We start from the raw sequence: 13,830 nt of genomic DNA, 5'->3' as shown, positions 1-13,830 counted from the left end.
ATTCGCTCTCCGCTCACATGCTCTGATCGGAACAGACCCGAACACTGTCTGCTGAACTTGCGCAGAAACATCAAAATAGACATAACCAGCTTTTCAAAATTGTTTTTAAAACTAAACATTTAGACTATTTTAGCACAAATTATGAGCTTATTGGCGATTTTTTTATAATTCTTGACAAAATTATAATATATGGAAAAAATTATTTTTTTTAAGGAAAGTTTTGGGTGGGAATAACCCATAACGCCGTGCCTGCCCTGAATATGGAAAAAATCGATTCGTGGCCATTGAGAATCGATTTTGAATCGACCACCTTTTTAAAAACGATTAATCGAAAAATCGATTTTTTCCCCCAGCCCTAGTTAAATTGTTGTTTAATATCATAGTTGTTGGACAAGAGCTCTGGAATATATCAGTCTCATTACAGACGTCGGCCGGGAACTGATATCATTTACACTCTCCCTCATATAACAACTCAGATATATGATATTATTAATCACTGACGTGATCATTATTCCAGCACAAACACCGAACGATCATCTTTGTTCAGAAATAGCCTTGTGCTCGGGTTTAAAGCAAACTCATTCCGGTTAACACAAATTTGATTCACATGTTTTGAAAAAACATTTTCCCTTTTTCCGACTCGGATGTCTGGCATCCCACAGCTTCTCTGTTCTCTCCATGTTAAACGATCTTTCATTCTCAGAAAACACACGGTGTGAACAGAAGTGTGTCAGCTTCTGCGTGTCTGTCGTGAGCACTGTATGTTATGTGTCAGTGATGCACTGAAATCCCAGCGACCGCAAATATTGGGTGGAAAATTAACTTTCGGTTTTTGGAGGTTCTGAACATTTACATCAGAAAAGCTTGTTAGTTAGTTCAAAAAATCTAGAGAGCATTTTGCTAAATATATGCACTGTATTACATATTCATAGTTACTTAACCTTAACCATTATTTAATAAATGTTTGAATAAATATTTCATGAGAATAACTTTTTGAATTGAAATGTTTATATTTCAACAACAAACTGGAGTTGAAACATAATATTATTAAGAAGTTGATATAAAAATGTGGTAACACTTAACAAGATGATTCATTAGTTAATATTAGTTAATGTATAAACTAACATGAAGTAACCATGAGCAATACATTTGTTACTGTATTTATTAATCTTTGTTAATGTTAGTTAATAAAAATCCAGCTGTTCATGTTAGTTCACAGTGCATTAACTAATGTTAACAAATACAACCTTTGATTTTATTAACGTATTAGTAAATGTTGAAATTAATATGAACTACATTAATTAATGCTGTAGAAGTATTGTTCATTCTTAGTTCATGTTAACTAAGGTAGTTAGCTAATATTAACTAGTAAACCTTATTGTAAAGTGTTACCAAAAATGTTTATATGCATCTTAGATATTTGATTATTAAATAAATGATGAAATAAACGTTGTTTTCGGCTAAATCAAACCTCTTTTTTCAGTTTGAAACATTCCTTTCAGTTCATCACTGTTATGTGTATTTGAACATTTTGTGTTGTCCTTCTTTCACCCCCTTTAGGAGTAACTACTAACACACTTTTTCCACAGCATTCTCACACACACACACACTCTTTGACATCCTCGTGACGGTGCTCAGCTTACGTGTTGCTCTATTGTCTTCTCTCCTCTTCAGATTAAGTGTGTTACAGGTGTGAGTTCAGTAACTGAAGGTAAGAGTCTCGGTCTGAGCGGAAGCTTGCGTTCTGTCCCAGAGATCCCTCTCTTTTCCTCTCGTCTACTCATCTTCCCCTCTTTATTCCCTCTGGAGGAACAGCGAGGCGGTTCTGATTGTGGACACAAGCGCAGTAATCGTAACACAGTAGCAGCATGAATGCTCTCCATCTTTCCTCCTCTCCTGCATGTCTCCGCTTTATTCCCTCTTTTCTCCTCGTCTTTGTCCCTCGGCGTGTGTGTGTTTGCCTGAGGCCACATCTGACACTAACACCTGCCCTACTGGAACATGTCTTTGTCACTTACGCTTTTGTTTGGACTGCTGCGGGAGCAAACGGGAATGAGGGACACTTACTTTAGAAATATGCTGGGATATATATTTCTCTCTCTATATATATATATATATATATTATAGAGGCCAAACAGGAAATAATTGTATAAATTTCAATTAGCAGGATGTGGATATACACACACTACACTAAATATCCCAGTTTCACTTCACAACAGTATTTTCACTAATATATTCTTTCTTCCTTTCTTTCTTACGTTTGTCTTTCTTCTTTCCTTCTTTCGTCCTTCTTTCCTACCTTCCTTTCCTTCCTTTCTTTCTTTCTTTCTTTCTTTCTTTCTTTCTTTCTTTCTTTCTTCCTTCTTTTCTACCTTCCTTCCCTTCCTTCTTTCCTACCTTCCTTTCCTTTCTTTCTTTCTTCCTTATTTCCTACTTTCCTTTCTTTCTTTCTTCCTTCTTTCGTCCTTCTTTCCTACCTTCCTTTCTTTCTTCCTTCCTTCCTTCTTTTCTACCTTCCTTTCTTCCTTTCTTTCTTACTTTCTTTCTTCCTTTCCTTCCTTTCTTTCTTTCTTTCTTTCTTCCTTATTTTCTACCTTCCTTACCTTCCTTCTTTCGTACCTTCCTTCCTTCCTTTCTTTCTTTCTTTCTTTCTTTCTTTCTTTCTTCCTTATTTCCTACCTTCCTTTCTTTCTTTCTTTCTTTCTTTCTTTCTTTCTTCCTTCTTTTCTACCTTCCTTTCCTTCCTTCTTTCCTATACTTTCCTTCCTTTCTTTCTTTCTTTCTTTCTTTCTTTCTTTCTTTCTTTCTTTCTTTCTTTCTTTCTTTCTTTCTTTCTTTCTTTCTTCCTTCTTTTCTACCTTCCTTCCCTTCCTTCTTTCCTACCTTCCTTTCCTTTCTTTCTTTCTTCCTTATTTCCTACTTTCCTTTCTTTCTTTCTTCCTTCTTTCGTCCTTCTTTCCTACCTTTCTTTCTTTCTTTCTTTCTTTCTTACTTTCTTCCTTCTTTCCTTCTTTCTTCCTTCTTTCCTACCTTCCTTTCTTCCTTCCTTTCTTTATTTCTTCCTTCTTTCCTTCTTTCCTACCTTTGTTTCTTCCTTTCTTTCTTTCTTCCTTCTTTCTTCCTTATTTCCTTCTTTCCTTCTTTCTTCCTTCTTTCCTTCCTTTCTTCCTACCTTTCTTTCCTTTCTTCCTTCCTACCATTCTTTTCTTTCTTTCCTTCCTTTCTTTCTTTTCTTTCTTTCCTTCTTCCTTTCTTTCTTTCTTTCTTCCTACCTTTCTTTCATCCTTGTTTTCTTTCTTTCCTTCTTTCTTTCTTTCCTTCTTCCTTTCTACCATTCTTTTCTTTCCTTCCTTTCTTTCCTTCTTTTCTTTCTTTCCTTCTTCCTTTCTTTCTTTCTTTATTTATTTCTTTCTTCCTACCTTTCTTTCGTCCTTCTTTTCTTTCTTTCCTTCTTCCTTTCTTCCTTCCTACCATTCTTTTCTCTCCTTCTTTCCTTTCCTTCCTTTCTTCTTTCCTACTTTCCTACCAATATGAGAATTTTAAAATGATTATTATTATGTTTCTAAACTTTGACTGTAATGAACAGTATTAAGATAAATATAAATCTGTGCTGTTGAACATTTTGGCATTTCTGACTGTATTTTCAGAATGTGTGTATTTTTTGATAATAATTAATATATAATTAATTAAAATGTATTACAAAAATTATATCAAAATTTAAAAAAATGTTTAAATATAATGAAATTAATTATATTTATATATAGTTATTTTGTGTTTGGTCCCATGTAATATTTATATGCTGTTCTCACTCACGCTTTTCTTTTCACAAGCAACACAGTGCACTCTCATTTTTAATTGTGAGTGCACTTCAGGAAAAAGCACACATGAGAGGTGCTGATAAAGACACAAACTCTCGGGGTTTGCATGACTGACTTGATTCACACACCTCACCTAGTTAAATGTGAAGATGATGGGACCAATCACTGTGATGAAGAGCACTGCTGGATCTGTGCGCTCAGCTCCGGTGTGGAAACAGTCATCTCTTAGAGACCAATAAATGATGAAATCCCTCGTTCGGCCAGCATTGGAGAGGAGGGACCTGTGGATAAGTGTGTGTCCTCTCTGCTGGCATCCTGAGACGGTGTGTGTGGACGAGTGGAACGGACACCACCCGCACTCGTTCACTCCTCCCCGACTCCTTTCACATGCTGAGGCTGTTGTTCTCCGCTCTCCTCCCCCTCTTTCAGAGAAGCCCTGGAGTGGAGGTCCATGTTCCCCACACCATCTGCTCTCAGAAACTTGAGATGCCCGTAAAAAAAAAAAAAAAAGGAAAACGGTCGAAAAGAAAGAAAATAGCCAAGCAGATGCCATCTTGACAAAGCAGGAAGCTTGTTTAATTTAGATGCTTTCTTGAGTACCAGCGTCTCCGATCTCCGGCAGAATCCATATTTCTGCATTTCTGTTTCTTTCCTGCTGCAGAGAGCAACTGCTTTTCACATCGAAACGCCTGAGTTTGTAGAGCCACAGTAATTGGCGTTAACAGTGTAATGGCTAATTTACTTGAGCACCATTCACATCCGTCTCCATCAGAGGGGTTTCTGCTTCAGGAATGGCATGCTATCAGCTTATTAATGTCATGTTTGCTGATGCTTGACTCTGCGTGTAATATGTCCTCATTTCCCAGGTTCCCTCAGCGGCAGCACGAGCGCTGACCTCAGTGTTACTGTGATGACCATCGACTCCGGTGACCAGGTCTCTCCCACGATACCCCGCGCATCCAAACACCGGGTGTCCGGGAAGCTCCGCCGCTCAGCCAGCGCCATCAGCAAATCCTCAAACTGAACTCTTCCTCTGCAGCGTCCTTAAACAGCGTGCTTGAATGTATTATTTGACTGGAATGTCTTTCCCCTGTAACTTTTGTTTGTGTGTGTGTGTGTGTGTGTTGAAGCCTCGTAGCATTGAAAGATGCAACTGTCGTCACTATATTATGTACCTGTCGTGCAAGAGAATAATTTATGCTGAAGAAAAGGACTTTCATAGAAACGCTGCATTCAGAACTCAAATAATGCTATAAAACGTTTGAAAAGCCCTGAGGTTTCAGCTCGTGTCGAACTCTCACTTTCCCTCATGTCAAACACTGAAACCCCAAGCATTGCTGAATGTGGGAGAGACTTTGGTCTCGTCCCAGCACTGAGACGCTTTCGGCCAGTCTGAGAGAACACTGACACTCTCGAATCATGGAAAGAGAGAGAGCGTCAGCTTTTACTACTTTAATAACGTGTAACCAGTGACGTCTTTCAAAGCAATGAAATCATGTTTTCTTTTCTTTTTTCTCGTTATGATTACTTTTAAGCAACTGGTTTGATTGTTTTATGGCATTGATTTATGCAAGGCACCTGTCGTTTGTGATCCGCTCGAGGTGTAGCATGAACGTGCTTCTTAATTTGGGATTTGAACGCGTCCCGTTCCTGTCATGTGAATCTACTCTAACATTCCAATGTGTTTGCACTCTCTCAGTGGTGAAGATGCCGTCGTTTCTTCTTTTCTTCCCTCTGTGTTTGAATGTACTGTACATTGCTTTCATTTTGATTTGATTTGATGATATACTCGTGTCATGTTGTACATACGGAGCCGTATCTGGCGTGTTGGAGCAGACTGGCCCGAGGAAGCGCCTCAGGTGAACCCCAACTCTGGCTGTGAATCCTCACAGTGCCTGTGCGCTGCTTCTCTCTGGCCAACTGGAACCAGTCTGTGGGGTTTTTCCCCTCCGCGACTTTAATTGATCCCACACTTCCTGGATGGAGAGCAGACGAGAGAAAGATCCGCACGAGTCTTGCGTTTCACTGGAGTAAATTGAATGAGATTGTCTGTGTTTCGTGAGAGCTGCTTCTGTGTGATTAGATGCTGGATGGGGATCTTTTCCACCTGCTTCCCCGATTCCCACGTGCCTCTCCGAGTGCCCTTTACCATACCAGCAGCATCTCTCTCTCTCTATCTCTCTCTATATATATATATCTCGCTCTCTCCCTTTCTCTCTCGCTCGCCAACGCCCTGCCGCCCCTCTCTGTCGCCGTAGAGACCGGCCTGGTTGCCACGGAGACCAGGTGTCACACACTGCAAGCTCCACCCACGCTGCAACAGGACACGTGTTGCACTACTTTGCCTTACCTGAACACTTGTCTTTATCACTTCCCCCTCTCTTCCAAACGCTAAGTAACATAGGAGGCATTCTCTGAGTGCACTGAATGAAAAAGCTGACGAATGTATGCAAACCGGCGGCCCGAATCCCAGATAGATGTGGATTTTGAAACGGGTTCTGCAACTAGCCTGACGTTTATTGTAGACTTTGTTGTTAGCCTTGTATATTGTGTCTCTTTTTTTTTTTTTGAATGTTCTAAATTCTGAAGGATATAAATATAATAATGCCTGTAATATAATCTTTGTAAAAGACATTGGATAAGGAAGCTTGAAGATTTCATCATGACTTGTTAACATATCAGACTGTTTTTAATAGAAAAAGTAATCGCTTTATCTTTACTAGAAATGTGAAGAAGTCGAAACATTTCATTAAATCGATTTGAAGTTCATGTTTAGATGCGTTTGTTTGCTCTGTTTTATTCATTGTCTCTTGCTCTCACGCTACTTGCCATGACGTCAGCAGTGTCCTGCAAGGTTATGTTTGATTTAAACAATGTTTCTGATTATTTTAACCATTGATCGAGAAAGAGACTGATGGAACATTTGTACCAAAAAGTGTCACTGCAAAACTACACTGGGGAAATGCTGTAGGATTTACTGAAAAGTAACACACTCCAATATTATTTGTTTTGATTGCCACTTTGAAAAGGTCATTTCTTACAGTGTATTTAAAGAGATAGTTCACCCACAAAAGGAAAACTCTGTCATCATTTACTCATTACTGTATGAATGTCTTCCGCTGAACACAAAAGAAGATATTTTACATGATGTTGGTAAAATATCACACAGTTGACGGTCGCAATTGACTTCCATAGTAGGAAAAAAAAAAAAAACTTTTGGGTTTCAAACATTCTTTAAAATATCTTGCTGCAGAAGAAAGGACTTCATAAATGTTTGGAACAATGTGAGTGCGAGTCCATTTTTGGGTGAACTTTCCCTTGAAGTAAAATGCAAAACGAGTAATTAAAAATGGTAAGTAAAAGCTGCCCAGTTACACCAAATAAAATGTTAACCTAAATGTTTAATGTTGACTAAAAATAGTTATTGGACATACTATTTGCCAACTACCCACAATTTGAATTGGCTATACCCTCTAAAAGGTTAGTCCACCCAAAAATGAAAATTGTCATCATCTACTCACCCTCATGTTCCAAACATATATATATATACACACACACATAATGACTTTATTAAGTCATTTGGACTCCACAAAAGAGAGTAAGTATTTGTCATTATTGAAACCCTGTTTTATGTATAAAATAAGACGTAGACTTTGGGCTGCGTCTGAACTGAAGAGCTGTTTTATACATCTGTCTGAAACCATCCATGACTTTGTGCTCTTGTGAGAGAATGCATGGACATATTGTGTGTTGGAGCGAGTGTGTGTAAGTGATGCTCGGGGTTAGAGGTTGTTGTGTTGCTGGAGCTGAGGGAATATGAGGGTAACCTGACCCTCGTCCCATCTGTCTCTCCTGCTGCTCCATGAGTCTCTGAGTACAGGTGCACACGCTCCAACACCTCACACACATGTTTAATTACTGACTCTCTCTGTGTGTGTGTGTGTGTGTGTGTGTGTGTGTGTGTGTGTGTGTGTGTGTGTGTGTGTGTGTGTGCACTAAACCTGACCAAAACTCTTTTTAGGATTTCTTTTTTTACATGTACTTGCCAATTGCAGAACACAGTGAGAACTTTAAACATGATTATAATGTGCGCTAATTAGTTTGCTGAAACAAGCCATTTTGCAAACTTGTTCCCTTCCTCTTTAGTGATTTGTATTTAATGGCTGAGTGATGATGCATTTATTTTTTAGCTGAGTCTCTCAGCAACCTATTATGTAAATGGGGCACAAGTTGCTCTTGTTCAGCATTTTTTCTAGAGGTGTTTGTTACTATTGTCAAAAAAAACGAATCTTACGAAGAGGCACCAATAGGAAAATGGACAATCAATAATGGCAGTGGTGAACTGCATTACAGGGTTAATGTCCTTGTTCATGTCTGAGTTCATAATCACAAAGGCGGTTGTCACCCTTTAAATGATTTCAGCTGGATTTACAGTGGGCCAAATACATTATTTCATTGATCAAGCAGAGCTTACATGGTGACTTCAGAATGACCTGACAAATATAAAATCAATTCTGCTGCACTTTACAGAACGAACAAGGGTTTACAACAGAAACTGTAAAAGGGAATTGCCAGAGGTTGTCTGACTGCTTTATATCATCTTATATCATCTGACACCTGTAGAAAAACATCTTAACTTTGCAGTAGTAAAGGCTGCACACACACACACACAAACTATGTTTTTAACATCATGTTTTTGTTATCTTTGTATAAGTCTGTAGATAAATATAGTTAAGAACATGAATGTGTGTGTGGAGTAACTGATCCTCCTTGGATAGTTCTCAGTTATGTTGTGTTTAAAGGTTCAAATGAAAGGGATGAGTTGCCATCTACAGTTCACATACAGTGATTGAGACTGACTTCATGTTTCATTCTGATAAACTACTGTACAAGTACACGGTATTGTTGTGGCAAATATGCACGAACAGAAAAAAAATCATTTTGAAAATATTTTATTTGAGTAGACAACACGGACGCACATATAAAGCGATAGGTAGCAAACATTTAGGAAAATAAGCTGTATACGTAGAAAAAGATTGCATCTATAAGAGCTTCACGTTTCAAGGGAGCGCACAAAACCCAAGACAAGATGATCTCGACACAACGATTAGACTGCAACATGTGACACGGGGGGGAAATCACACAATAAATTATACAAAGCCATTGAAAATAAATAAATACATAAATAAATAAAATATTACGAATAAACATATTACAATAATTTTACATCATGATAGTAAGTTGTAATTGTGTGCCGACAGTCAAAAACAATCATTACACTGAAGAGTTCTTAAGGCAGTAGTTTGATGTATTTCTCTAAAGGCATTTCTGGCTACTAAAGGGAAACTTTTCAAGATTTGTTGTAGTTGTTTTGAGTACGAAGAAAGAGAGAGAGAGAGAGAACATTTTCAGTCCTGTAATTCACATACTAGATTAAAGCTACAGACGTGAAACGCACAGCATGTGAATTCAAGGCAGAGGTACATGAACATATCTTAGGTCTAGGAGCTATTACATTACCATGTGTGCAAGGTTCTAGAAAAATACCTTTGTAAGGACCAAACTAATACTTTTCTCCAGACTTTTCTAGTTGAGGGATTGGATGAAGAAAATAGAGCATTCTAAAAGGCCAGATTGGACTGTGTTCTTCTTCAGCAGGCGTTACGCACGGGCACCTGGAGGAGGATGACTTGCCTGTTTTCGGTGGGGTGGCATTTGTTGATGTGCCTGGTGAGACCCGGCGAGCTGTAGAAAGTGCCCGGGCAGAACTTGCAGGGAAACGCCTGGCCATCGTCGTGCAGGAGACGCAGGTGTCGCTCCAGACTCGGCCGGTTGGGAAGCTTCTCTCCGCAGGCCGGACACGTGAGACAGTCCGCGGGGCTTAGATTGAGCGGACCCGGGCTCTGGCTGTCCTCTCTCGGCACCATGTCTGGGCTCTCTGCGTTGCGAAAAGCCTCTCCGATTATTTGATTTTGGAGCGCCTGGTGTCCCAGGATGTGCTTCCTCAAGTACGCCTGGCGCTTGAATCTCTTCCCGCAGTGCTGGCAATCATAGAGCCCGTCTTCCGAGCCGGATTCTGACAGACCCGGGCTCGGGGAGTCTCTGTCGCTGGGGAACTCTGCTCTCAGGTCTTCGGGGAAAGGTTTGGCGGCTTGGAGGGGTTGCTTGGGCGCGCTCGGGACGCGCGGTTTGTGCCAGCGCCGGTGGGAGGCTAGGTTTGCCGGACAGCTGAACACCTTCTCGCACTCGGGACACCTGTACTCCACCCGCACTATCCGGGAGCACTTGTGCTGTGCCAAAGAGAACGGGTCCGAGTATTCTTCCTTGCAAAGCTGGCAGATGAACTCTCCCAGGGGCTTGTTGGAGCTGCCTGAGGCCGCTCGGGGCTTCGGGTCCACGGGCCCCTCTTTGATTTTCAGGCCCAGCACCGGGGAAGTCGTTACCTCATCCTCGAAGTTGAGTTTGCGTATGGCTTTGGGTTTCTTGGCGCTTTTGCCGCTTTTACGCTCGGCTGCGTCAGAGGAAGGTCTTTTAACGCCGGGTCGGATGGCGGAGGAGTGCGCGCCGCTCCGGTTGCTGTTGCTGGTGCCGATTTTCAAGTCGACCGGCGCGAACAGAAGATGATGGTCTAGGCTGGTGAGAGAGGCGGCAGTTGGGAAGGATTCGGCAGAGACGGGCGAGCCGAGATTGAGACTTCTCTCGAAATATTTCCTGTCGTGCTCCTTGCTGATGGGCCGGGTGGGGCTGTACAGCGCTTGGTACACCGCCTCCGGGTTGCCGAACTGCACCGGCTTGTGGACCGGCACCGGCGCCTCTGCCCCGTCCGACGGGAGCGCAGAGATGATGCTGTCCGGCTTGGAGGCGCTGGGCGCGGGCGAGTACGAGTACGAGGCGATCTGCGCGATCTGACATTCTGGAGCGTATCCTCCATCCTCGTCCGAGCGTATCCGGTACGAAACGAGCGATGCTTTCTTGTTCCGTTTCACTAGGAATCCTTTGGGCATGTCGGCGGATGGATGAGGCGAGGATGACAAGGCACAACAAGACGAGATCCAGAGCCACAAACACGCCGTCCGCCTCCCTCCCTCTGAGAGATGCTTTTGCTTCTCAACGCATAGCTGCACTCTTTTTAAGCTGGAATGATGTTATTGTTCTCGCCCCTCGCCGCTCCATCCTCATCCAATCAGGGACGAGCGCGGATCTCTGTGGAATTGCCCGTGGGAGGGCTGAGAGACCGGGCGCTACAGAGCAGATGTACCTGGCCTTTATTGTAGTAATGCGCGCTGCGTTCCGTTCACGGTCTGATGGAGATGTATGGAGGAGCGCGTGCCGCGGCTATAGGGAAACACAAGGAAATGTCACTCACGGCCATCATCGTCATCATCAGAATACCGAATGACCGACAACAAAGAAAGTTATTTCTGAATGCTTAGTTTAGATCTGCGAATGTCTTAACTTAAATATTGATGCATTTCTGGAATCTTTCTTTGTAATGTGTGTTTAAAATTGTATCCACAAATTATTGCGGGACAATAACTGTTGCAGATTTAAGCTGTGTAGACTATGAACTACATTTAGATATAATATATATTTTTTCTATATAAAGTGATTACATTACAATTGCATTAATTCAATCATTTTTAGTAATCGCAGTACACAATGCAAGTTATTTACACAAGCGCGAACCAAAGTGAATGTAGACGAGAAGAAAAAGAGTTTTATTAACGTTGTCATTTTTGTAAAAGATGGAATATTCTGTAAGATAAAAAAAACGAATAAACAATTTGGATGGTGGGCTTGTTGTGTGTGTGTTTGTTTCACGCGTAGCCTATAAGTGTGATGAGAATCGGCTACTAAAAACGAACTGAGTATAGCTCCACAAAGTAATTACACAGAGCATGTTATTAATTAGCTACTTATGAAATCCGAACATGTCTGTCCAAAGCTTCCTCCTGTGTTGCCCAAGCTTGCAGATCTGGACATTATAGGGTCGATTTGTAATGCCACGCGTCTGTCTGAGCGCAGTATAAATCAGCTGGCTAACGCATGCATAAGTCATCAGAAGAAGCTCATCTCGGAACACAATGGCGCGTCTGGACAGCCGTCACAGGCTTTTCTGCCTTTGAAAAGCAAATTGACCTCTACAGGGATACACGAGCAATCTGGCCCAAAGAGAGACGCGTGCTGGACGCCATCAAAGATGAGCGCTGACCCCGAGGTCAAGCCAAGGGTCAGCCGGCACTGCATTTCTTCAAACCACCGTGACCACTGACAACTTCAGACATTCGAGCTTTTGCTAGGATGCCTGGTGTATTGACTAATGCTTTCCATTGCAGTAAAACTACACACATTTCCTGTAAATATAATGAAGTGCAATCGTAAAGAAAACCACGTACAAAGTGCATTTACAAGCAGTTTGCGCAGTGTTTAATACCTTCACTAATGGTTATGCTCTACTTAATGTGTTCGTTTACTTTTCGTATATTTGAGCCATAAGCACAGAAGAAATACTGCATTCAAAATTGTTAAACTGGGCTTGATTTCAGAACGCTTTTAATAATAGTTTACTGTCAGCAAACGCATAGTAATGAAAGGTTTAGATCGCAGCACTAGATCTTATTTTTACTCTGTGAAACAGTTGCTTTAGATTCTCTTTTGCGCGCATAATTGGACAGACGTGTTGCACGGGTTTGCATTCATCCATTGTTCCCCTCATTAGCATAAAGCTGCTGTATGACCGAGTCAAATAATTGCTCAAGCATTAAGATATGCGACTGCCACCATTCTCCACTGCAGTTTCAGGAATATTGCAAGACCAGCGGAGTTTAACACGACACGCAACACTGAAAATATGAATGTGTGTGTGTGTGTTCCCAAAATCGTCTAAAGTTTTGCTTAAATCATGCATGTGCGCAGAACCGGATTTGCGCACGTCTGATATTTAAGTTGTGATTCTTCACTCGTTTTCCCTTCATCATCAGAACATGTTTTCCTCTGTGTTAACATTCTCTGAAGTTTGTTTATCTAGGTCTCACCCAGTACAATGCACTTCGATGGCATTTTAATGAGATCGTGTGCGCGCGCCCCAGCCGCTTGTGTGCGTGTTTGCTGTGTGGCGCGTGCTTGTCGCGTCTCATTTGCATACAGCTGCTCGGCCGGCGCGCGCCCCTCCCCTGCTGGCCACGAGCCCCCTCTCAATACGAGGATCACAGTAAAGACTAATCAACACATTACTCCAAAACCCATAACATGACAAATGAGGCCATTTCACGAATACGTCATTGTTTACAAAGGCAAAAGAAGACTAAAAAGAGGGCTTTACACATCACATCTGTGTGAACATTGTGTTTTACTATTGTTTGTGTTGTAGAGATTCAAAAGAACATAAAATAGTTATTCATACCTTAAACACACATCATGCACACCCTAAATTGATGAACAAATCTGAATGTTTCCTGGTTTAGTATTAGGGTTTATTTAGTGAAGTGTGGGTAGGGTCATTGGCACTGCTCCACCTACAGACTGGCACGTGCTATTGCACCAGCCAATCAAAACACTACTTGAGCGTCTTGTTTTCTATAAATCTTTAATCATCCATAAATCAGAAAAGCAAAATGATCCGTTTTTCTGGCTTATGTGAAGGACATATCAGATCTTCAGTCACAAGGATAAGCAGAGCATGTTAAAATGCTATGATAAATTGTGCACACATTTGTGTCGGTGTAAGAATATGATAGCCATATTACTAATGAAACATTTCCTGAAGCAAAGCTAAATCCGTTGGAGCGCTGCGCAGTTTCCAACACTGAGACTCAGTGGCTGCTGTCCGTGGTTCTGAAGACAGCCTGTGCTTCTCAGAGTGTGTTTACACTGTTCTCTCACGTTGACTGCATTGACACTAAATAAAGAAGATGTGAGAAGAACATCAAGCTCTCGTTGGCATGCATACACAACTACAGATGTTCACCGTCACCATGATTTTGCCAAGTAAGACATTCACGGATCGACATTC

At 41.4% G+C, this 13,830-nt stretch overlaps 2 protein-coding genes across 3 annotated transcripts in view; one reads left to right on the top strand and one right to left on the bottom strand.

The window, feature by feature from the left end:
* ralgapa2 (Ral GTPase activating protein catalytic subunit alpha 2) overlaps window positions 1–5,003 on the top strand; it is a 207,635-nt gene extending 202,632 nt beyond the window's left edge. Inside the window, exons 42-43 of one of the 2 annotated variants that reach the window (XM_056255879.1) lie at window positions 1,675–1,711; window positions 4,685–4,822. In XM_056255879.1, coding sequence (XP_056111854.1) covers window positions 1,675–1,679 — 5 coding nt within the window. In that variant the 3' untranslated portion in view covers window positions 1,680–1,711; window positions 4,685–4,822. Of the gene's footprint in view, window positions 1–1,674; window positions 1,712–4,684 lie in introns of both variants that reach the window. The other variant, XM_056255880.1, reaches the window with a different exon arrangement.
* A 3,751-nt stretch (window positions 5,004–8,754) lies between these two features.
* Window positions 8,755–11,081, bottom strand: insm1b (insulinoma-associated 1b). Its single transcript, XM_056255881.1, has one exon. The coding sequence runs from the start codon at window positions 10,820–10,822 to the stop codon at window positions 9,470–9,472; it is 1,353 nt and encodes a 450-aa protein (XP_056111856.1). The 5' UTR covers window positions 10,823–11,081; the 3' UTR covers window positions 8,755–9,469.
* Between the last annotated feature and the right edge of the window lie 2,749 nt (window positions 11,082–13,830).

This window comes from Rhinichthys klamathensis, unplaced genomic scaffold (assembly GCF_029890125.1).
Source record: "Rhinichthys klamathensis goyatoka isolate OS25496 unplaced genomic scaffold, OSU_Roscu_1.1 h1tg000123l_1, whole genome shotgun sequence".
NCBI classification, from domain to species: domain Eukaryota; kingdom Metazoa; phylum Chordata; class Actinopteri; order Cypriniformes; family Leuciscidae; genus Rhinichthys; species Rhinichthys klamathensis.
The sequence above is the reverse complement of the archived record's forward strand: the minus strand, read 5'-3'. Positions and strand labels throughout refer to the sequence as shown.